Raw genomic sequence first — 25,051 nt, 5'->3', positions numbered from 1 at the left:
TCAGAGCATTTTAAAGTCTTTAAAGGACATTACACTGTTTATTTACTATCTGTTTTGGAGGAGAGTTTTTAAAGTCATGAAAGAATTTTCAAGATTTCATGTTAGAGAATGAGGTTTTTAAAGTGAAGTTATTTGAGATTTTTAAAAATTTTTAAAAAATATTATTTTTTTCTCAAATAATAAAAAATTATTAAAAATTAAAAATCATGAAAAAATTTGATCCTAATAAATCATATACTTGAAAATTTTTCCAATAGTCTACCTGGGAAGAAGACTTGATCCAAAACCCAGGATCGAGATGAGTGCCGTTTACAGGCAGTTGGCAATGTTTTTACTACGATTGTGTATATTACTTTACTTTTATAGGAAAACCATACTTAATATCAGTAATATTAAATGAAATAAAATATTATATATTGTAATATATAAAAGGTTTATTTTGTAAACTATATATATATATATATATGAAAAAAAAGATAATTTACAATATAATTCTTAAAATTTTAAAAAACTCATAATTTAGTTGTTTTTTTTTTAATACTAAACAATTTAACCCTTAATTTTTATTTTATTAATAAAATAGCATTGTTAAACTTATCGTTAATTAATTATTAATTAAAGAAATCAACTTAAATTAAAGAAATTAATTTATTATAAATTAAAATTATAAAGATTAAATTATTATAAATTATTAAAATTAAATAAATTAAATTGATATAAAATTATTATAATTAAAAACACCCAATCAATGAGCAACACCTATAACCATCAATTTATCCATGAATCAAACACGTATTCAAACAATAACTCATAATCAATTACCTACCAAAAATGTACCCATAATCAACTAGCAGTGTCATAATCAATTAGCAATGTCATACATTTAACCCATATACGAAATATATAAATATTCAAGTAGGGATCATAACCAAAAACGTACGAGTAATACCAGAAATCTTCATGCCATCTGCTTCGTATGCCGAATTTCTTAGCCATTTGCCAAAGGAAGCAGTCTAACGATCCAAGAAGTACCTGAGTGGATATAGATCGACTTGGAGATTTTCATAATTGAAATTCGAGAGAACTCTTCGAGGGGCAACGAGATGAAGCAATTGGGAGAAAAAAGTAGAATCGAGGAGCGAGGATTAAAAGTAGAGATGAAGTTATTTAACAGGGAAAAAGATAGAGATGGCATTATGTAATAGGGCAAAATGATACATTGCGCACAATTTTCAATTTGATTTTTTTTAATAATGAAAATAAACGGGTCAAAACAAACAACCGAGCTACTCTAAAATTACTAATCAAACCAATTAACCAAGTTATTATACAATTACTAATGGAACTGCACCGTTTAAACCAAACATCAAAAGGAAAAACCAAATTCTGGGATGGCCAAAGCTCTGCTTAGTCCACCACCTGGTTAAGGCAAAGAGGCTGCTCGGTAACCCACCTTTTAATGGTAATCCCAAAGGCATCGCTTGGGCCAGGTCAAAGTTGCTGATCTCCATTTTCTTCTTTTCTCTTCCTCGGGAAAGAAAGCACCCACATCCTCTGCTGTCTCGCATCACTACACTCAGAATCAAATGTCCTTTCTCGAATCTAATTACATTCAATAGCAAATTTCAATCAGAATGTCTACTGAAGATAAAAAAAACATGTAATTAACTAACTACACCATACTGAGATGAGTCAATCTGACACGGCATCAGTGCCACTTTGTAACAGAAGCTACCCAGCAGCCACGAGCAGGTTTAATGGGTGGGTTTGAACTTCATGTCATCAAAAAAATGCTCGAAGAAAAAACAAAATAAACAAATTATGCAACAAGTTCCTTCACACTAGAGCCTTTCATAAGAGTTGCATGCTATTAGCCATTCACAGCTCAACCATTACAGCATTCACGTCCCTGAGGTCTCTAAGCATCATAACAATACACAAAATCAGTTAAAATCAATAATTCTGTTAGACTTGACAGGGTGAAACTGTATTCCTATCTAAAATCAGTGTACAATATACTTCCTTCAATGATATTCACCCACCCAAAGTTAATCTGCTCGAGATAAATGCATTGCCTGTATCAATCATGCAACTCCAAATGCAAAGGAACAAACTCGAAAACAGTGATACATACAAGTCAGTAACTAGTCAGCACAACTCCATGTCTGAAACCAGGTCAATTAACCAGAATCAACTTCAAGTAACTAGGATGAGCCCACAATTCTTGTGCCAGATTGCTATTGTCACTCCAATTCCAATAGCAAAGCGTCATGCCCGGATATCAACAAAAGATAAGGCTTAGTAGAGAATATTGCCATTCCTTTGGCTTTTTTCCTCCTTAAAAAATGGAGAACAATGGGATACATTAGCCTGACCAGGCATTTCTAAGCACATACGCTTGTTGCATTCAGAAAGCGCCATCAATTGGAAGTTCAAAAGTACTAGTTCAGTAATGGTCCTTCTTGCTTTTCTTTACCAGCATTGACATGTGATTCACGTATTCATGTCCTGTCTGGGTCCCACCCATTAGCCACTGCAGGGCCTCAGCTGCTGCATCTTTCTCTGCACTCTTCTTGTTGTTGCAAGGCTGCCCCATAATTTGCATTCCGTTGAACTCCACAGTAGCTCGAAATTGGTTGTTCTTCAATTGCCTTGTCTTGTAAATTGGTGCAGCATATCCTGACCTGGTTAGCAATGTTTGGAGCTGACTCTTAGAATTATCACCTCCGGGACCACTTTCAGTCCTTGACATCAAGGCTGGCTGTGTTGATATAACAGAGATCTTTGAGGGCTTCAGAACTTGACGACCAAATACAAATTTACCATCACATTTATCCTCTGAAACCAGTAAACGTATGGCAGATAGGAGCTCATGATATGCGTGTATATCCATTCTGGGATTCAAAAGCTGCCCATGTTCATCATGGACATTAACAGATTACTTTCTCCTAAATATTACTGTTAGCTAAAACTATAAAATGCCAAAAAGATTCAGACAATCTTAAAAACTAAATTACTAGTGTAAATAAAAATAGAGGAGCCGTATCAGCACGGTTGTCAAGCTGTGAGTCAAATCATATAAATTGACGAGTTAAATTCATATAAACAAGTCAACATGTGAATAAAAGCACATCATATAAATTTGGTGTAAAATCACTGGTGAACACATCAAAATCAGCAGAATCCCAGTAGGAAATTAGTTTAACAGGTTCGTATTCAAGCATATTTGAAACCTCAACTTGGCCAAGTGATGGGTTTTAAAAGGCCAAAAAGAAAATCCAGCCCATAACAACATTGAAATGGTGCTGTTTTTGTACAAGAGATTAATAACAAGTTAAAAAAAGAGAGGGACAAATCTGGATGTTGGTCCAAGTATGCAAACTATCTTCATATAGGGCTAGGCTTCTCCATGATTTTTGGTCTTGAAGAAATGGTGAAAATAATTAATTTTAAAAATTTAAAATTTCTATTTAAATATTCTTAAATAATGACATAGAAAAAGAAATTATAGCTTTTACTTGAAATTTAGTATTTGTAGTACTTATCCGGTTTCTAGATGTGATCACGTGTCATTATATGGTGACGGCCCCAGTAGTCATTAATTTATTATAGTTAAGGAGCTCCTATTATATTTAATATTTATATTTATTTAAAACTTAATATATTTTAAAGGTAAACAGTTTAACGTAACAAAAAATAGAGACAAATTGTGTTTTTCTATGCTTGACTGTGTAAGTTTACTAATCTGTTTATATATATCATTATATTTTTTGGAAGGCATTTAAGTAGATTGTAAGATCTTACGAGTTTATTGAGTTTATATCCCTTCACCTATAAGTTAAAAAAGTGAGTTTGACAACCTTGCATATCAGTTCAGGCAGAACTAGTTTCCACTCGACGCCTCACTTACTTTGGTCTGAATCAGTTCATCAAGTTCTCTCCTCAAGCTTTGATATGTTTCGGCTATATCAGGTTCCATGAAGAACTCCAAATATCCTCCCAGCATCTTCAGATGTCCATCCTGTCAGAGCATCATGCATTTGTTCACCCATGACCACTTTAACCATATGCCCCAGAAATGGAAGAAAAATAAAAAGGAGACTTACAATGTCCCCCTTAGAGATGCTTCCGCCAAACAGAAGCAACACTGAATCGGAAATAGCCGTTGAATCCCGAAGGAAAACAGCGTTAACCTTTATCTTCTCATTGAAGACCAGCCACGGATAAGGAATTTTAGATTCCCGAGCATTGACCGAGTTCTGGGGGGAAAAACCAGTGAAATTAATGCTTTAAGAGAAACTCAGAGAATACAGAAATCAGTTTGGAAATGAAAATTCAGATAAGAATAAGATAATAAGAAAGACAAGACTCACAGAGTAAAGAAGCACTTGTCCATCTTCCATAGTTTTCAGAGAAAATGACTTTTCATTATGCTGCATATGCAATTACATTAACGTTCATGAAATTATAGAGAAATTTATGAGTTTGTTACTACTACTATTTTTTTTAGGGGGAAGGGGCTGTTGAGGATGATTCCAACATTTTCAATATAAATATATGCAAGAAATACATAAATGATACCAAAATAAAGCCTATTAGCATGATCTGCCCTAAAAAAATAACAAATGACTCACCACAACAGACGAAAGTCCTGGATAGAGACCATAGCAAATAATTGCTCGAATGAGATGCTCCTCATGGCTCCATGCATTACAGGTGGCAGTGTTGCTATCAACTAGGCCAGCATCCTTGAGCAAGGAGAAGAACTCGTTCCGAAGAGTATCAATTGCTTTCATAGATTGTATGGATAGAAAATTTTTCCAACAATAGTCATATCCTGCAAAATCTATTTCAGCATCTTTCCAGCCCTCGTATGCCCGGACAAGGGCAAGATGGTCACTATAATCACGGGAAAATTGAGATTTAGCAGCCTCTGCAAGCTGCACAATAGGAATAGATTCATAAATTCATCTTTACACACATACAAACAGGAAGTAAATACAAGCCATATTACATATATCCAGAAATGCTTCAACGAGGGGACAAAAAAAGGGAAAAAAACCTTAAAATATTAGGTTAAATTGCCTGTTCTAGCACTGATTGAAAGAAACTACAGAAATAATTTCTTTTGAGATGTGTGGTTACAGAACCAGCCAACCAGGTGTTACTGCTTAAATGTAAAACTTGGACAATAAAACTGTTATTTCCAACAATCCGTTGTAGTGTTTCCTTGGCCAGATTGCTCCAAATCCAATGCCAACAGTGATGTCATATGGTAAGTTGGTGTTATAACACAAAAAAGGAAGAAAAAAGGATGTGCTGCGCATGTGAACATTTGAACTACAAAACAAGCTCAATGCATAACAATAGTTAAATATATAGAAAGAACTCGATACGTTAAACTCTTGGAAATAGCCTGAGAAGCACTCTTTCCCTTGCAAGAGAGCAAAGCAATTGGACTTTTCTTTCGATCCCTCAACTTAGTTTTCAACAAATAATCTACTAGAGGAAGGGAGCAGAGTTATTAAGTTCAACATTCTGAGTGCATATAAAAACAAGCTAAAAAATTAACCTTCAAATTCACACTTCTTCTAAAGGAAAAAAGTAAAATAAAACCTTCATTGGGATGAGCTAGTCGGGATTGACTATAAAGATCTTTCTCGATTTGTTTTAGGTAGTTTCATTTCATATCATATAGATATGACAATTTTATGCCAGTCCTCAGTCCAAGCTTGGGACAAACTACATATGAACCGATAGCAATAGTAATCAATCAAATCATATGTAAAGTTGGACACAAATGAAATTCATTGAGGAATCAAGTACTGCTTCCTAGGGAAGGTGAATGAATGAGCCAACATGTCAGTAGCAGCCTTTAGATTAGGGTTTCCACTGAGATAGAAGAAGAGAAATTGTAGAGAAGGGGGAGAAGATATGAGAGAAAAAGAGAAGCAAGGGGAGAGAAGAGCAAGAGAATAGAAGGGAGAAATATTTGTTATCGTATTCAATTTCTGGATATCCTCTTCTACAAGTAAACTTCACTATTTATACTAACTTGTTACAATAAGTGCCTATCACATCAACTCCTATAACTATCTTTGACTTCCACTAACCACCTTCAACTCATAACCAATTCTCCCTCCAAATACCAGTCCCTAGCCTGCATGCTTTAATCTCTTGTATGTGACACAACACTTTAAATGGTAACTTTATAAATACAGTTTCTCAACAAGTATCTTTCAAAGAACTTCTTAGGAAATTGGCATCTACATACCAAATGGGCCATGAAGTCCAATAAAAAACCTATAATAAAATTCACCTAATGAATACAGAAGGCGTTGGCTAAATTCAAAATGGGAATTGGGAAGTGGATGGGTGGATTTGCACGTAAAATTGGCATTGGATCCTCTACGAGAGCAGCAGCATGGGAAATTAGTATGTCTTATACTTGATCTTCTAAGATCTAGACATGAGAATGCAATATTTTGGTAGGTAGCATTTAGGACCAGTAAGAGGTGTCTTTGAGCTGGATTGATTCATTGTCATCAAAGAACTTAGGCTGCCTTCTACCAGAATAAATTAATAAAAGCCAAAATTACAAAATTCACCAGATTAAGTGTACTTTGCAGCTGCTATCCTTACAGAAGCATACAGAGCATGCAAACTTCATCAAGCAAAAAACAATTGGAAGCTCACTTACATCCCTCTTATCCATTGGTGTCAAGAAAGGATCTCTAACACTAAGGCCACAAACAACAGTTAATATCGGATCCAGGCAATTGAAGATAGCACCTAGTATGAGCATCTTCCCAAGTTTAGGCTCCAGGGGAAGCATAGTCAAATATTGTCCTGTCAAGCAACACACAAAACGAGGATAGAATAAATTAGAAAGAAAATATAAGCATTAAGTTTTTCATTTTTAAAAGAACTTTATAAATTCTGGCCTACCTAGAACAGTCAAATTTTCATTCTTATCCAAGGCCCCAATGATTTTTAAGTAGTCAATAGCATTTTGAACCTACAAAAATAAAATCAGAGGAAAAATATTGGCATTAAAGAATCAACTTGCATGAATCAGAAGCAATGAATAAATTCTATTGGTAAAGTATCAGATGGAGGAATTCCAAACAAGCCACATCAACATGGAAATAAGATTAAAGATATTAAAATGAAGCTACCGCCAACAACTCAGGTGACTGCAAAGCCCTTGAGAGAAACTCGGAAATACTCCCGAGTTTCAAACTTTTGATTTGCAGACAGAGAGACTGCAAAGGTGTCCTCAAAATTTCTGGTAATTGGTACTCTGCAAAGGCTTCATAAACACATCTAGGATAAAGATGGTAACATTCTCCTGGTTGAACGCGGCCGGCTCTTCCTCTTCGCTACAGTATATGCAGTAAAAGCAATATATAGTCAAGTTTATGTGCCTTGATGGTACCATTTAAGAATGATACAAACATATAAAGCATAATAAAAATTCTACCACGAACCAGAAATGATCTCATTAAGCACATCAAATCTCCAATAGAGAGAGAAAGAGAGAGAGAGAGAGAGAGGGGTTATTCCTCTCTCAAGCTTCTTTCACTTCCTTTTCTTGAGTTTCTAACCTGAAAATCCAAACTTTTAGCTGGATTTTCAATTTTGACCTCTTTTTTCATTTCAGTTACACTGTCAATCAATCATCTTGTTTCAATTATGGCCAGACGGAGCAAATAGTGCTTAACAGCACTAGCCCTTGCTACATTAACACCAGAACCTGAAGGCACTGGATGTACGCGGATCTGGGTAGAGCAACCAAATTGATTCAAATGTGAAATTGGATGATATAGTTGAAAAGGAAGGGGCCAGTAGACCAACTATTTTTGCTCTAATCTAATCTTTTGAGGGCCTCATTTATAGTTGATCTAAGGAGGAACTTTGAACTATGAAATCCTTGAACCATTTTAGCCAGTAGTGTGGGCAACTCACAAAAAACTGCATGACCACAGAAATAGTTTTCAACAAGATGATAGAAGCTAAATTTTGATTATGATCGAAGCACATCATTCCAACCCTTAGTTCATGTAAAGTCTACAGTTAGCACCACCATTTAAACAGTCTTGATCCCTGCATGATTTAATATGCAAAAGTTTGCACAACCATAAAAACAGTTTACAATCAGGTGATCGTAAATAACTTATGTTTGTTTGGCGGGGCTGTGGGAGAAATGAAAATTTTAATTAGGACCAGAAAAAATTATATGAAGACACTGAATATTCTACAAAGAACAGTTAATAACAAGACAATATAAATAAGCAAAGCTAAATGTTACAAATACACTTAGATGTTGATCTGACTATATGACTTCTATATGGCTTTCAACGTAGTTTTTTTTTTTGGCCTAATTATAATATGAACATGTCCATATATTTGGATTGTTTTCTTAGTTACTTGCAGTAATCCTCATATCCCACTTTTTAATCTCCTTGTGTTTCTATTTCTATCTTAATAATCAAAATGACCTGTAGAAAGAAGGTCCTAGACAAATTTGACTATATCTCTGCAACCACCCACCAACTTGTTTTTTTTTTTTTGGATTACAAGTGTGTATGCAAGAGGAAGTACAAATCACTTTTTTTTTTTTTGGCTCTAGTAGCCTTACTATTGTAGAATAAAGCAACTTCATGAAACACAGGCCTCCACAGATCCCTGCATTGCACTATTTATTTCAATGACATGACTAGACCATCAATAATCAAAATTGAATCCATCTTATAGATCAAAAGCCCAACATAAGAAGACCTTACTTGTTGAGCAGAAACCTTGGAAATCCAGGAAGGAAGCAGGCAAGGAGTATTATTCAGGGCGTCATATGAAGTCTCCTTTGCCTTTCCACAGTCGAGTACGAAAACAACATCATTGATTGTGATGCTTGTCTCAGCAATATTAGTAGCTAGCACTATTTTCCTCGCACCATCATTGGGCTCATCAAATATTAATCTCTGGAGACGGCCAGAAAAATCATTCTCAAAATTATCTCAGAAAGAAACACAAAAGTAGAAACAGGATGAAATTTTCCGTACAATAATAAAATAACAAAAACATCAAAGCAAGAAGCAGCAAAATAAGCAATACCACCTTGTTATTACTGCTTTTTTTGCAGATAAATATTAATTATAGCAAGCATTAGTTGTCGGTTATTAATTTGCTACAACACATACTTTACAAACAACTAAGCAATTATTGAAATAAGCAATTGGATAATTAAATTGAAATAAGAAATTTACCTGCTCTGAGCTAGCCATAGAACCATGACAAGTGAGCAACAATACTTGACTTGGATCTCCTAAAATAGGATGTGATAGGAGCTTATCCTTCAGAGAACATATGTCATCCCACCCAGTCATAAAGACTAGAACAGCACCAGGCCTCTCATTCTCACATATGTTACATAAAAGATACTCAATGAGATTAAAACCAATGCAATCTGGATTCCAACATGACAAAGACTCTCGAGTTTGGGGACTATACTCCTTGAAATCAGCAGCTCTTAGTGCTTCCTGATTACATGTTTCCAAAATGAGAAAAGAAATCAGGAAAGACTGAATATTGCAAAAGCAGCAATACCATCCAAGATAACTTCCTATACCTCAACAGAAGAAGCAATTTGGCTCTTCCTCTTTCCTGGAGCTTGTTTACTTGTCCTCCACACCTTCTCTTGGCCATAATCATCAATTTGGTTGTGTAAGGTTAATTTGTAACCGGTCATTTCCAGGATATTCTCCAGAAAATGAGTTTGAACTGGGTATGTAAAACCCTAATTGGACAATAAAACCACAAAGAAGAAAAATACCCCTGATTAGACCACACTGTCATCCTCAGGATCCTGTATAACTTTTTCCAGAAATTAAACAAATCGGACGCATACATAATAATATGTTTAAATGCTGAAATTTGTAGATGCATTAGATAACCAGGCATAGCCCAACCAATCTAAGAACATGATGGACATCCCAATAAATGAAATATATGAAATTAAAATAGGAACAACTTGGCATCTCTATAAGCTTGAACTAGCTAAATGTTTGTGGAGTGTAGAATGTATTTACAATTATATTTGTAAATATAATTTTAAATTTGTTGTCAATTTTAAAGTATAAATTCTTAAATTTTATAATTAATTGAAATACAAAAAAGAATTAATAACTGTTCAATAGGAACTTAATTAGAAATTTAATAATTAAAATTAATTAATATATCTACTATTCTCATCATGTAAAACAATTTTGATATTAATAAAATTTTTATGATTATAAAAATTGATCGCATTATAATTTTGATAGTCTCACCTCAACTCAAATAAACTCTAAATTGGATTTTTCCAATCTTGTTACCTTAATTTTGATATTTCAATTTGTAGTTTGTTATATATATATATATATATATAATATTCATCAATTACATTTTAAATGAAAATATGTTTACCAAATATAATAATTATGAGTTCCAAAAATCTTAATTCATATTTATTTATTTAAATTATCAATCCCAACCAAAATTAATTTACTAAAATGTGATTTTAACTGATATTAGTAAAGATTTATTCACTAAGCATACAAAATTAATGCACAACATTTGATGAAGAGTATTAAGAACTCGTGAAAGAGAAAAAAAAAATGATAAATGAAAAACAAAGATGCAAGATAAATATACGTGTATTGTGGGATTGATGAACAATAAAGAGCAAACAATATATTTCTATCTTTGCCTTTTAAGAAAAAAGAGCAATACAATAAAATGTTAAATAATAAATTTGATTGTAATAAAATTTTAAATGATAAATTTAATTACAAAGACCTTTTTGGAATCATTTAAATCAAGAAAATCTAGGTAGTAATGGCAATAATAATGATACTAAAAAGAAAAAATTAGAATTAAATACCTAGCATAATAGATAACAACTAACTAATTATTAAAGCTGGTCAATATCTTTACAGTAAATGCCACTGCCAACCAAGTGGCAGCACCAGGAGAGTGATTGGCCTGCTTTATATATATTAGATTAGTTTTATCACAAATCCATGGGAAAAGTTTTCATATCATTAGGTGATGTTTTAATAAATATTTTAGTTCGAGCATAGCCCAAGGATCAAACTCCAGGCATCCCACCAACAGACAATATTCACGTTTCACATGCTATCAACATGTAGATGGAGGATGTCACTACAAATTTGCCTAGAAACCATCATGAGTACTAAACAGAATATGCTTGCGCTAACAATATAAAATAAGGCATATTCATTTACACTTACTGGAATGCGAAGTATTGGAGCTCCACCAAAGTAGGATGAGAAAAGCTCTGCATCGAGGGTTGCACTCATCAGAATCAGCCTCAGTTCTGGCCGGTGGGGAAGGAGATCTTTAAGGACAATAAGCAGAAAGTCTGGCATCAAAGCTTCATGGTAAGGCTCAGAGTGCAGTTCACTTTATTTTTAAGATAAATGAAGAAATTTCTAATAGTGAATAAAGAAAAGAAGTTTAAATTAGAGGAAAACATATCCTCCATTCACAAAATTCAACTCAGAACTAACAGTTTACCCTCATTCATTCCACGTTCGTGAATCTCGTCCACAATAACATGAGTTATGCCCCTCAAATTTCTATCAACAAGCATTCTTCTCAGCAAGATGCCTGTGGTGCAGAACAGAAGGCGAGTATCTCTTCCTCTTATACCTTCAAGCCGAACTTTATATCCAACCTTTAAAGATAAGAACAGAAAAAGATCATATTCAATTATCTTTCAAGATCTTATTGACAGAAGGTGGTAATCTGGGAAATTATCCCAGACCATGTTTGAGACAGCACTCACACATTCACCCAACTGCTCCCCTCTCTCTGAAGCAACTCGTTCAGAAACAGACATGGCAGATATTCGTCTTGGCTGTGTACATATAATACTACAACCAGCTCCTTGGACAGATTCTATCTCAGATTCTAATATGAACTGGGGAATTTGTGTGGTCTTGCCACAACCAGTTTCACCTGAGATAATGACCACCTGCAAAATTCAAAATTCTAGGCATCATAAAATAATGAACTGATACTTGCATAATATTGATTATAAAAGGAAAGCGCATAGCCATTTTGAGATCCAACTCAGACTTAATATGCTCAATTCTCAAACAAAGTAGCCATCTAAATTCAACCTAGATGTCCACAAAAAGTCAGCATGAAGAACTACTAAAAAGAACAATATAGTAAACTTTTCATACCTGATTTTGTGAAATGGCAGTCAAGATAGCATCTTTCTCTTTATAGGCAGGGAGACTTTTCCGAAATTCCAGCATTTTTCTGCCTTCTGGAGAATCCTAAAATTAAAACATTAAACTGTACCTACTTAAAGATTGGCAATCAGAAAGAATGATAGAAAAGACTGATTGACTTAAAACCTGAAAAGACATTTTAACATCCAAGTTTTGCATGAAATAATAAATTTAATATAATCAGAATAAAAATGAAAAGGTGGTATATAAATAAATTTTACATTATTATACAAAAATCCCAAATTTCTTTCCCCTTTTTGCTTGACAAAAACTAATTCTAAAATAGCATTTTCTTCTAAATTCATGTTATCTTTTTTTTTTGAGATATTCTAAATTCATGTTATCTATTCATAAAAAGCTTTAATATTACTAACATAGCGTTTACTGTGCGACAACAGAGTGTTCAGGGCCTCTTCGCAATGTCCTTCATTTAGCTTTTGAAGAGGGGCTTTTTTAGAAGATATGCAAATTGTTTCCTCCACTCTATTAATATGAACTTCATAATTTATCAAATCAATATAATAGTGAACAATAGAGAAATTGATCAAATATTAATACACGCATGCAGTATCTTATATATGGGTCCTCTCAAGCCAATTGGAGTATATATACTGCTTACAATAATATACAATAGGAAATAAAATAAATCAATTCCCTAATTATAGTCTCACACAATCACTATAAATCTAGCCTATTTATAGAAAGTATCTCAATACTACCCCTCAAGTTGGGGTGTATATGCTCCAAGCTTGTTACAAATATACTCAATTTGTGAATCTCAAAGAGATTTTATGAAAAACATCAGCTAGTTGATCATTTGAGTTGACAACACTAGTAGAAATTAATCCCAACTGAATCTTTTACCTAATAAAGTGACAATCCACCTCTAAATGCTTCGTTTTCTCATGAAAAACTAGATTATGAGAGAAACTAGATTTGATGCAATATGGAGAGCTGTTTGATTATCACATATCAACTTCATTTGGCCGGTGTTGCTATACTTCAATTCCCAAAGGAGTTGCTTCAACCAAATGAGTTCGCATGTTGCCAAAGTCATAGCTCCATATTACGCTTCTGCACTTGATCTTGCAACCACAGCCCTTTTTTTTTTACTTTTTCAAGATATAAAATTCCCTCCAATCATAATACAATAGGGGAACCTGCCTAATCTACATCAAAATAGTCAACAATTTGTGAGTGACCCTTGTCCTCATAAAATAAACTGTCCTAGAACTCCTTTGATATATCTAAGAATGCGGATGACTGCGTCCCAGTGACTGCTATATAGGGTTTGAAGAAATTGACTACACACAGTTAGAAATATTTGGTCGCGCGATAGTGAGATAGTTGAGCTTGCCAACAAATCTTCTATATCTAGCAGAATCTTTAAGTGGCTCCCCTTTCAGGAACAAGTTTGACATTTGGATCCATGAAAGTATCCACGTGTCTACAATCTAGCATGCATGTTCTTCCAATATATCCAAAACATATTTACGTTGAGAAATTGCAATACTTGTTTTAGACCATGCCACTTCAATCCCAAAAAAATATTTCAATTTTTTTAGGTCTTTAATTTAGAAATGTCTGAACAAAATGTTGCTTAAGCTGAGAGATTCCAGCATGAGAAATGATAATATCATCAACATATACTACCAAATAGATGCATCAATCACCATTATGACAAAAAAAATACAGAATGATTAGATTTACTTCGAGACATTCCAAACTTTTGAACTATAATGTTGAATCGTCCAATCCATGCTCTTGGAGACTGTTTTAGACCATACAAAGAGTGTCGAAGACGACATGCTAAGCCTGACTCCCTCTGAGCAACAAACACGGGAGGTTGCTCCATATAAACTTCTTCAGCGAGCTCACTATGAAAAAAAGACATTTCTAATGTCCAATTGATGAAGGGTCCAGTGTTTAATTGCAGCCAATGAAATAAGGAAGCAAACATAAGCTATTTTGGCTATCGGAGAGAAAGTATCACTGTAATCAAGCCTAAAAATCTGTGTAACCTTTAGCTACAAGACAAGCTTTTAAATGATCAATTTTGCCATCAGATCCCACCTTAACTGAGCAACAAACATGGGAAGTTGCTCCATATAAACTTCTTCGGCGAGCTCACTATGAAAAAAAGACATTTTTAATGTCCAATTAATGAAGGGTCCAGTGTTTAATTGCAGCCAATGAAATAAGGAGGCAAACATAAGCTATTTTGGCTATCGGAGAGAAAGTATCACTGTATCAAGCCTAAAAATCTGTGTAACCTTTAGCTGCAAGACGAGCTTTAAAACGATCAATTTTGTCATCAAGTCCCACCTTAACTGTGTAAACCCATCGATAACCAACAGTAGACTTGCCAGGTAGTAAGGATATCAGTTTCCCAGTTCCCAAATTCTCAAGTTCCATTGTTGTAAAGAGCAATCATCTCCTCAACTATTGCATTACACCAACCAGATGATCCAATACTTCTCTAATTGTCTTGGATATAGAGACAGCAGACATAGTAGAAATAAAAATATAATAGGAAGGAGACAAACGATAGTAACTCACAAATTATAAATGGGATGAGGATTTTGAGAAAAGCGAATGCCTTTTCGAAGAGCAAGAGGAAGAGTAGCTGTTGCTGCTAAAGGCATGACCGAAATAGGTGATTATGGAACAGGAAGTGAGTCATTAGAAGTACCTGCATCAGGGGAAAAAATATCAGTATTATTAGCAGATGGATGAGGCCGACGTGTGTAGACCTGAAGAGGTGGCGTAGAAGTGAGAGATGGACACACTTGAGACAAAGGAGAAATAAGAGTCAAAGGTATAGGCAAAACTCTAGGAACAAAGATTTTGTATGCTGGACTAGAAGAAAAGTAAGGAGAGATTTCAAAAAAGGTAACGTCTGCAAACACAAAATATCTGTTAGTAGTAGGATCATAGCATTTGTAACCTTTTTGCAGCCATGAATAACCGAGAAAGACACATTTACCTGATTTGGGCTGGAGTTTGTCTTTGCTAGGAGTATGATCATGAACAAAATATACACATCCAAAAACTCGCAAAGATAACTGGTTGGAATTCTGATTAGAAAATAAAACAGAATGAGGACTTTGATGCTGCAAAACAGAGGAAGGCATTCGATTAATCAAGTAACAAGCATTAAAGACAGCTTTCTCAAAAAACGTAATGGAACATTGTGATGTAGGAGTAAGATGCGAGTTGTTTTAATCAAATGCCGATTTTTTCGCTTGGCAACCCCATTTTGTTATGAGGTATGAGAACAAGAAGTCTGGTGACTAATACCTTGAGTAGACAATAAGTGAGTGAATGAGGAAGACAAATATTCCCTTGCATTATCACTTCGTAATATCTTAATGCGAACACCAAATTAATTATGGATTTCGACATAAAACTTCTTAAAAATAGAGAACAACTCAAAACGATTCTTCATTAGAAAAAGTCAAGTGCAACGAAAATAGCCATCAATAAAGGTAATAAAATATTGAAATTTATGAGTTGTACTAACCCGAGTTGAACTCAAATTTCTGAACGAACAATATCAAACATAGAAATGACCTTATTATTGACTCGCTTGGAAAAAGAAGCTCGAATTTGCTTCCCAAATTGAGAAGACTCACATTCTAAAGAAGACAAGAAAGAAAGACTAGAAACCAGTTTTTGTAACTTGTTCAGACTTGGATGTCCCAACGACTATGAATGAGTTCAGCGAAAGTAGTAGACACAAAAAAGTTGGAGGGTTAGAAGTGAAAAAATAGTACAATCATTATGACTCATATCCTGCTCCAATCATCTTCCAGTACTCCGGTCTTGCACAACCACAGATTCAGCAATAAAGATGACTGAACAGTTAAGATCTTTAGTCAATTTGCTAACAGAGATTAGGTTGTATGGACATGCAGGGGTGAATAAAACAGTAGTCAAGAGGATAGAAGGGATGGAAGGAGATATATGTTACTTATCCCTTTAACTTGAATTTGTAAACTATTAGCTAATGTGACTTTAGATGGTGTAGAAAGTGAAACAAGAGTAGAGAAAATATTGTGATTACCAGAAATATGATCAGAAGCACCAGCACCATAGTCGAGGATCCATGAACCAATAAGTAAAGACTTGATTAGATAAGCAAATGAATTATGAGAATGAGCAATATTTGATTGGGCCATGGGAACTGAATCTGCAGGAGAAAAAAAAAAAAGAATCTGTGACCGTGAACAATAGATTCGAAGCTACTGTTCACAAGGAACATGTGAAGGATAGCTGGGCAGGTGACCGGATCGAGTGGGCTAGAGTCGCCGGTCTCTAGCGATGCTAGAGGAAGGATCGTGCGTTAAATTCGCCGGAGAACTATTCACACACCAGCTCGTATACCGGAGCTAGAAAGGTTGGGTGGCGCGTGGAGCCGCTTCTGGTGGCGGCGCTTCACAGGGTCGCCAATTGAAAGTCGGCGAGACTGGTGGGCTAGGTGATTAGACCAAATAATTTTCAGAAAGTCTCCAAACGAAGGTTGCCACTCACAGCTAGGCCAAGTTTCTTAGCTCTAATACCATGAAACAATGATGAAAAAGAGAGGAAATCAAGGACTTTTTGAGGAAAAGATGCTTGATGATTCCCCTCAAATCAATTGGGGTACATATACTACTTATAAGAATATACAATAGAAAATAAAATAAATCAATTCCCTAATTATAGCCTAATCATATCCCAATCATATCACATAATCTAAGCACACAATAACCGCAAATCTAGCCTATTTACAGAAAGTATCTCAACATGGTCATTTAAGATTAGGAGGAAAATGGAGAAAAGAAAAAGGGAAAAAGCACCTCTAATTTATCCAATTTGTATTTCAATAAAAATCAATGAAGCATACTATCAGAATCAGATATTCTCCTTGCAGTGCTTTAGACAACAATACACACACCTTCCAGGTTGGAGGTCCAAACCTCAACTGCAAAACACTTTCATCAAACTTGACATGATGTGCCCCATATAACCTATGTCCTTTTATAACATGGAAGAAAAGTAACCACCAGTTTAAACCCTAAGCAGATCAATCAGTTCAAGGTTGTAAAAAGCATCAAATTGTTTTCCATGGGATTTTACTTAAGGCAGATAATGAAGTAAAACGAGATCAATTATAAAAATCACCTCTGGTGTGACTAGCTAAGCCGTATGCTTTTAAAATACTGAAGTGGCGATATTAAGTAGCCTTCCAGAGTTTCTAAGCAATATTATTATATGCAAAGTAACCTATGAGACATGATTGCCCAAGATAGTGCTTGTTTCTGAATTAAAAAGAAAAGTTAAACAAGGATAGGTTCAGAGAACAACAGAAATATAACATAGTTCCATATTTTTCAGGGTAGCACGAACCTGCCAAGCCTGTTGCTGATTGCACAGTTGCAAACTTCTCTGCCATAGAATTTTATCCATTACAGCCTTGCTGGAAACCGGCAGCTCCGGTTGTTCAAAAAGCCCTTCATCAGTAGCTAGACTGCTGCTGCTGCTTGATCTTGAAAAGGAAATATCTGGAAATCTTTCCTTAGTCTTGGACTTTTGAAAGAGATATTCTCTAAGATATGAATCAACTCTTCTTTGCAAACCAAAGGGCAAGCTCACCTGCCAATTTTTGAAATATTCAGTAAATGCTTATGAATAATATACAAGAAAGTTACTCAAGTTCAACGTATGGGAAATAAGTACATGGTTCCTAACCCAGGAGGACAATGAATTTTCAAGTACATGCTAAAAGACTGAGCAGAAGCAACCTGTGACAAAGGGGCCTCTGAAAACATGCATGTGTTTAATAATGGAACTCAAATAATCAATCAAAATAAAATTCATTTGCTTGGAATTTATTGAAGCATACAATATTGTCAAGTGGAGAGGTGGAGCAGGAGGAGAGGCAGTTTCTGCTGGGAAAACAAAAGCATAAACAAATGTGTCCAAGTGTCTGAGCTACATATAGCTTGCTTGTGAAGGTAACAGAAGCATTACTATGGTGCATCACCAAATTTTATCATCCAGAAGCAAAATTTTTAAAATGATGGTACTAGGAGAAAATACCTCCCTCTGCGGACGCTTATCATCCAAATCAAATCTGTAGTTTGGCAGTGGGACCTTACTAACTACAACAACTTTTACATATAGATGGCTGCAAAAATAATTTCAATTGAGATCATTGGTGAAATTTAACAGACTGAAGCATCTATTCTGATGAAACACAAGATACCTATACAAACCCATTCTGCTTGCCAGAGTTGCTATTTGTTCAAAATCACGTCTATCCTTTTTTTCCCTTGAGACCAACTCTTGCTTCTCCTTGTCTCGCAAAAGCATGATTAGCTTCCGCCTCCACTCTTCCATGTTATCAGAAAGGAAAGCCCCCTGACAAAGACAGCTTAAACAGTAAATACTCACCACCAAAAGAAAAAAAGAAAAGGGTAAAAACAGCATCTGTTTATCCTCAGAAAATTAACTACAGATCTTTCAAGCAACAAAGAGAACACAATACGAGTATTCAATAAGTATAGGCCAAAGGCTGTAATAATTTGCATATTGTTAAAAATGACAATGACCAAATTGTATAAAAAATATGAACCAAAAGTGAGAGAGAGACCCATATCAGAGACAAATATATAATGAAGAATAACCATTTTAAACATCTTTTGAAGGGTCTCCAGCATCCCATGAATGCTTGCAATTAACATTAGAACATAGGCATCTGATGCATAAAAATACTGGCTTAGACATCACACAACTGGGATATGTCTACTACAGACCAAAGGCAACTAAGGCAAGTGCTAAAAAGTATTGTTCTTTCTGCCATATCAGTGGCTTGGTTCTTTCCATACCACAGTTGGCTGCAACGAACATTCACCATAATTTTTACATATAAATCACTTACATGCATAACCATCGAGCATTCCATCTCCCGATCGGATCCCTCCTCAGAGATCCCATCGTCGTATGCAGAAACGAACTTATGATTATTACTATTATTATTAACATGATTGCTATCACAAACACCGTTCCCCCGCTGTTTCTCTTGCTGCTGCTGGAAATAAGGTACACGAGAGCTGTGTATATGGCTTAAAACGGAGCTTTGATTTTTGGAGACTTTAGAGTCAAATGGAGAAGCAGGGACAGCAGAGGAGGAGCTATAATTAGACGCGTTGATGACGGAGCGCAGACGTTGATGAGGTGGGACATAGACAGCACCATACGAGGAAGGCGGTCGGTCCTTCATTACTATAGTGGAGGAGGTGGCGGTGGTGGAAGAGGAAGGGGAGAGTGAGGGTTTTAGGGTTTTGGGATGTGAAGTGAAAGGAAATTGCAGAGAAGGCGGATTGAGGAGAATATGATGAACAGGATGAGGGAGCATGCAGGTGAGACGAAGGTATCGTCGTTTTGTATTTTGGTAGAAAAGCGGTTTCTGATCCCGGTGGTTACCGGTGTCGTTGAGTTTTGGGTAACTGAGTCAGTAATGGTTGCCTTCTACTCTGCGTCTTTGGTACTAGACTACTAGACTATAAGGAAAGCTAAAATCACTTTTTTGGCAAAATAAATTAAGAAAAATTTAATATTTAGTTTTTTTAAAAGAAAACTATCATTATTAATCCTTTAATTTTAAAAAAATATATTAATTAACCTTTGAATTAATTTTCAACATTAATACCGAAAAAAGTTTATAATATTTTCAATTGAAAAAATTAATTAATTTATATTTTTTATAAAATTAAATTTTTTTTATATTATAATAACTAAATAATATAATACTTAAAAAATAAATGACTCGTTAATAAATTTTTTAATAAATTAAAATATATTTTTTAAAAGATTAATACGTGCCGCACCACATTTAAAATTTAATAATTTTTTATTTAGTTTATATTTTATTTTTATTAGATTAAAGCTCCCTCTATCGATATTTAGTATAGCATATGTTTTTTTTGAAGATTAATAATTCAAGGTACACTAGTTAAATCATTTTTTAAAAAATAATGAGAAAAATAAGTTTTAATTTAACATAATTTAAATATTAAAAGATAGTATATCTTTGTGAAGATGTTTGTGTATTTTTTGATATTACTTTTTTTAGCGCCGTGTTTTTTTTCCTTTTTAATCAAAAAATACATATATATTTTTTATAATATTTAATAATTTTTATACATGATCTGGTTTAATTGAATCAAATTAAATAGAACATAGTATTAAATTTTTGTCCTTAAATACGAAGATGGGAAATAATTTATAGGGGATGGGAAAAATCTTCCCTTAAATAGATTGGACCTAAAATTGCCGATTGAACTTTCCGCCAGAGCTTAAAAAAGTAAACTTTTCGGACTAATTAGTTATTTTGATCTCTTTATTTAAGTTAAAATCAGCCTACTTTTTTTTATTAAATAATAATAATAATAATAAGTGTTTTTAATAATAAAAAATATTTTTATATTTTCAAAGTTTCATAAGAAAATATCCAAGAAAAGAGGGATTATTCATAATATTCTCCATTTTCACGTAAATATATTAGTTAAAATTCTCTATAAATGACGACAAACAAATTTTATGTTTAAGAGAACACTGTTTTTCAAATGTTTCTACTGTAGATTATAATAACCCAACTGGTTTCAATGGGAGTATAAGCACCAAGTTAGCTTACCAACCGAAACAAAGAGAGACAAAACATGGTCAAAACAAATCTCTCACTCAGAATTCATAAAATTTCAACAACAATAATTTAGGATGATAAGAATACATATCTTCTCTCTCACTAAACCATCTCTTCCAAGGTAGCAGTTCGGAAAAACTGTTCTTTCCACATGTGTTATTCAAGCCTCTAGTCTTAAAAGACTAGGGTAAACAAAATTAAAAAGCTTATCTAAATCTAATGCTATGTTTAAATGATGCTTAATAGGTGTAGCCCTTGACGAACATTCCCTTCTTAGCCTCCTCGCTTTCACCCTCACCAGAATACTTACCGAGCTGAGCCAAGGAATTTGCCTTGGCGCGCACCAACAGTGCCTTCTGTGCAGCTTCCACATTCTCTGGACGTCCTTGCCATGTCTTGAGCACAGTGTTTTGCAGCGCTCGTGCATATGAGAAGGAAACATGCCATGGGTTGGGGATTTGGTTCATTGCATTGAGGTTAAGAGTTGCTTCTACTTCAGATTGTCCTCCTGACAAAAACTGACAAATGAACACAAGTTACACTAGTTGCTCTTAAAGATTCAGTAATATTCAAATTGAAAACACATGAAACTCGTCGATCACATACAACAGCAACAATTTTAGATGATTTACAAAACAACACACCCTAAGCATAAGATATGGTCTAATGTTTAAGATTTTTCAGGTTTTTCATCATCATTATTATTATTATTATCTCATTTTAACAACTCAAGTACTAATTATTGTCTTTTTCTTATCTCATTTCACCAGCGAAAAGACCAAGTCTATATAAAAAGAATTAGATATTTGCCCATGGGCACTTGAAAAGATTCTCGAGATTTAAATTCACGACTGTAAGAAGAGAAACACTGACATATGAGCAACACTATCTCACTTTAAATTCCTGATAAAAAGCAGGATTCAGGTATTCATACCATGATTCCAGGAACTGCAGGTGGTACTCTTCTCTTAAGCATTGTGAGTGTGTATTTGGCAATGGTCTCAGGAGAAGCCTTCTCTTTGTGCTCAGCTCCTGGTGTTACCATGCTAGGCTTAAGCAGGATGCCCTCAAACACAACATTGTTTTCAGCCAAGTAGAAAAACACTTCTGCCCAGACCTTCTCTGCAACCTCAAGTGTTCTCTCAATTCCATGGTCTCCATCAAGAAGAATCTCAGGTTCAACTATGGGCACAAGGCCATTGTCCTGCACATAAAAATTACAGTAAGGAAAAAACAGAATCTGTAATTTTTGGCACTCGCATGCTGACAAAACTGACCACTGGGAAAAGAGCAGCAAGCCTAAATCTACTCCCATGTATAAAACAAGACAAATTAATCAAAGGATTGGAAGATAAATATTTATCGAGTTAAAAGGAAAAAGAAAGAGCTCAACTTCTGAGACTTATTTTCATCTCAACCGAAATTTCAATCAATTTGCCAATATTTTAACTTTCTTACTGCTCCACAGGATGCAACAGAGAGTTCATCAATGTTATAACCACATCCACAAGCATCCCTCCACATGCATTTCAAACAAAAGGGAAAATGATATAGGCATGCATTTCTAACTTTGTTGAAAGAGTTTTAGCTAATGCAAGAGAGAAGTAGGTTTTAGAAGTGAAAGAATACCTGAGAAATGGCAGCATAACGTGCAAGTCCCCATGCAGCTTCCTTAACAGCTAGAGCAGAAGGGCCACAAGGAATGCTGACTACAGTCCTCCTGAATATTCCATATGAACATGTATAATAGTATCATATAATCAATAAAACATTTTATTCAATTGCCTAAGGGGGATAAAGGATCAACAAAGGCATAACAAGTACGTAAATTGGACTCACCACTTGGCAAATCGTGCACCTTGCTTGTAGTATTCAGCAGACCTTGAGGCCAATCCATCCAAGCCTTGACACCAAGACTCATTGTTTGATCCTGGAAGAGGTACCAAACCCTGATGTGCAGGTAGTTAAAATATATAAGCTTGTTGAACATAGAAAAATCGTAGGTTAAGCAACTAATAAAATAATTCCTGGTTGAACTTTATACATGCTTTGTTTGTTTGGATATACAATCTTTACTTTTACAGACAATATACCTTGTCAACTTTGATGCCAGGTACAATATTCTCATCACGCAAGCAGTCCACAAACTTCTTTCCATCAACAGTAGACTGGTAGAGTGTTTCCTCAAAAAGAATGGCACCAGAAATATATTCACCAAGGCCAGGAGTGGTCAACAAGAGTTGTCTGTATGCTTGTCTGTTGACCTCGTTGTTGTCTAAGCCAATAGATGCCAACCTCTTCCCACAAGTTGCATTTGATTCATCAATCGCGAGGATGCCGCGACCAGGCGATGCAATAGATTTCTACACAATCAAGAAACAAGCCAAAGGCAGTTGATAGCACGAAACATCATAGACAATGAAAAATCATAAACCAATTTACATATATCAATTGAGAAAAGGAAAACTTTCTAAGGCAGCATATTTGGGAAGAGTTGAACTAGGGAATTGAGGTGACTCAATAATAGAAACTAGGATGATTGAAATGAATCACGATCCCAATATAATATCAACTGCATGGAGATCACAGAAGGCATTTTCCGCAGTTTTCACCACATCACCTCTTTGTCTAACAAGATACCCATTTTTGCAATGCTTGTAATCTTTGTTTCAAAGAGGTATGCCATTATCAGCCGTTATGATTTCGTTAAACTGAAAAGCTAAAAGTACTAATTGACTGATAGAGAGAAACCGAAAATATATCGAGACATCAAACGAAATGTTAATCGTAATAGTGGAGTTGGAGGGGGGGGACACAAAAGAAAGAGCAATCAATTAATTCAAAAAATATATATTTTTCATAAGATAGAGCTGAAAGTTTACAGAATCCTGAATAGGATAACTTGAACAATTCAATAAAATACGAGAGAATAAATCAAATTCGACTTCATTTAGCGAGAAATTACAAAAACAAAAACGAAACGAGATGTAAATCGAAAACGCATATCAGGCACTGAAATGGCACATGAAATCAATAGAAAGTGAAGAAGGAAAGGAGATAAACTAACAGCCGTTTGAACAAGCTCGTCCTTGTAAGAACTAGCACGGATCGGGAGGGAGACTCGACGAGTGGTAAGGCGTGCTGAGGATGATCCCGGTCGCTGACCAAAGGACTGTTGGCCGATCCAAGAGGACGACGCTGCGTTTAGTTTAGCGAAACTAGCACAAGCCATGGCGTCTAAAGCAATGAGCAGATGAAGATCGAGATCCAAGATAGAGAGAAAGGAAGGTGTTTGATAACTGACGTCTACGATAAAAAAAGCTTTCTCGCGGTCAAGGCGTGCTTTTCATTCGCTCTTCTGCTTGTGTTTGTGTTATTATTTATGAAGGAGAGCGAAAATGCAGCGGAGGCTTTTGTTTTTCTCGGAGTGTCCGCTGGGAGTTTTTGGTGGGTGAATGGGACAAGGGACATGCGGCGATACCAAACAGCCCCGTTGGATTTGTTCCCAAATTACCAGATTACCCCTTCAGAATTCTTTGTTTTTTCCTTGTCTGGAAGGGATTCGAAAATTAATAATAAACAAATTCGATTCATATTTTTAATTTTCGAATTCATTTTAAATTTAATTAAAAATTAATTATTATTACCTAATTAAAATGTAAAATCATTTAATCTCATATATTTTAATTAATAATTTATATAAAAAATATTTTTATTAATAATTTTTATTTATAAATTTAATATTTTAAAAAAAAATTAATTTTAAATTTTTAAATAAAAATATATACAAAATTTTAGAAATATTATTATAAAATATATATTTTTATATTAAATTAATTATTTATATAAATAAATTTAAATAATAAATATATATAAATAAAATTCAAATTTCCATTTAAAAAATAAATAAATAAATAAAATCTAAATTCAATAAATAAAATCTATTTTATTATAATTTCGTTAAATTGAATATCTAAAAATTTTTATCAATTGTAATCCTTATTTATAGAGATCAATTTTATTATTATTAATTTAATTAACTTGCATTATATGTTTAATA

At 34.4% G+C, this 25,051-nt stretch overlaps 2 protein-coding genes across 5 annotated transcripts; both read right to left on the bottom strand.

Annotated features, from left to right (window-relative positions):
- Positions 1-803: 803 nt before the first annotated feature.
- On the bottom strand, positions 804-19,842 carry LOC110599715 (DExH-box ATP-dependent RNA helicase DExH5, mitochondrial). 4 transcript variants are annotated; one of them, XM_021736260.2, is made up of 20 exons: positions 19,228-19,842; positions 18,553-18,707; positions 18,387-18,474; positions 17,694-17,939; positions 12,252-12,347; positions 11,849-12,037; positions 11,578-11,737; positions 11,292-11,422; positions 9,629-9,796; positions 9,267-9,539; positions 8,787-8,981; positions 7,179-7,382; positions 6,949-7,018; positions 6,701-6,849; positions 4,635-4,940; positions 4,374-4,433; positions 4,107-4,259; positions 3,911-4,021; positions 1,454-1,602; positions 804-1,032 (listed from the first exon to the last, which is right to left on the bottom strand). In XM_021736260.2, the coding sequence occupies exons 1-19, from the start codon at positions 19,702-19,704 to the stop codon at positions 1,492-1,494; spliced, it is 3,342 nt and encodes a 1,113-aa protein (XP_021591952.1). In that variant the 5' UTR covers positions 19,705-19,842; the 3' UTR covers positions 804-1,032; positions 1,454-1,491. The 4 variants fall into 4 exon arrangements, with proteins under 4 accessions (XP_021591952.1, XP_021591951.1, XP_021591950.1 ...); XM_021736259.2 differs by lacking the exon at positions 804-1,032 and having other exon boundaries at positions 1,271-1,602; XM_021736258.2 differs by lacking the exons at positions 804-1,032; positions 1,454-1,602 and adding an exon at positions 1,850-2,908 and having other exon boundaries at positions 19,228-19,840.
- Positions 19,843-21,008: 1,166 nt separating this feature from the next.
- Positions 21,009-24,419, bottom strand: LOC110600040 (fructose-bisphosphate aldolase 3, chloroplastic). The gene is made up of 6 exons (XM_021736733.1): positions 24,059-24,419; positions 23,085-23,354; positions 22,831-22,940; positions 22,621-22,711; positions 21,926-22,195; positions 21,009-21,509 (listed from the first exon to the last, which is right to left on the bottom strand). The coding sequence occupies exons 1-6, from the start codon at positions 24,221-24,223 to the stop codon at positions 21,231-21,233; spliced, it is 1,185 nt and encodes a 394-aa protein (XP_021592425.1). The 5' UTR covers positions 24,224-24,419; the 3' UTR covers positions 21,009-21,230.
- Between the last annotated feature and the right edge of the window lie 632 nt (positions 24,420-25,051).

This window comes from Manihot esculenta, chromosome 14 (genome assembly GCF_001659605.2).
Source record: "Manihot esculenta cultivar AM560-2 chromosome 14, M.esculenta_v8, whole genome shotgun sequence".
Lineage (NCBI taxonomy): Eukaryota > Viridiplantae > Streptophyta > Magnoliopsida > Malpighiales > Euphorbiaceae > Manihot > Manihot esculenta.
This window is presented reverse-complemented; position numbering and strand designations above follow the sequence as displayed.

Excerpts from the sequence above, each read along its gene's own strand:
- LOC110599715 (XM_021736258.2), bottom strand. The coding sequence starts at position 19,704 with ATGCTCCCTCATCCTGTTCATCATATTCTCCTCAATCCGCCTTCTCTG. Across the intron at positions 18,475-18,552 it reads AGCAGAATGGGTTTGTATAG|CCATCTATATGTAAAAGTTG; the intron begins GTATCTTGTGTT and ends TTATTTTTGCAG. Across the intron at positions 12,038-12,251 it reads CTGCCATTTCACAAAATCAG|GTGGTCATTATCTCAGGTGA; the intron begins GTATGAAAAGTT and ends TGAATTTTGCAG.
- LOC110600040 (XM_021736733.1), bottom strand. The coding sequence starts at position 24,223 with ATGGCTTGTGCTAGTTTCGCTAAACTAAACGCAGCGTCGTCCTCTTGG. Across the intron at positions 22,196-22,620 it reads GTTATGCTGCCATTTCTCAG|GACAATGGCCTTGTGCCCAT; the intron begins GTATTCTTTCAC and ends TTTTATGTGCAG. Across the intron at positions 21,510-21,925 it reads CTGCAGTTCCTGGAATCATG|TTTTTGTCAGGAGGACAATC; the intron begins GTATGAATACCT and ends TTCATTTGTCAG.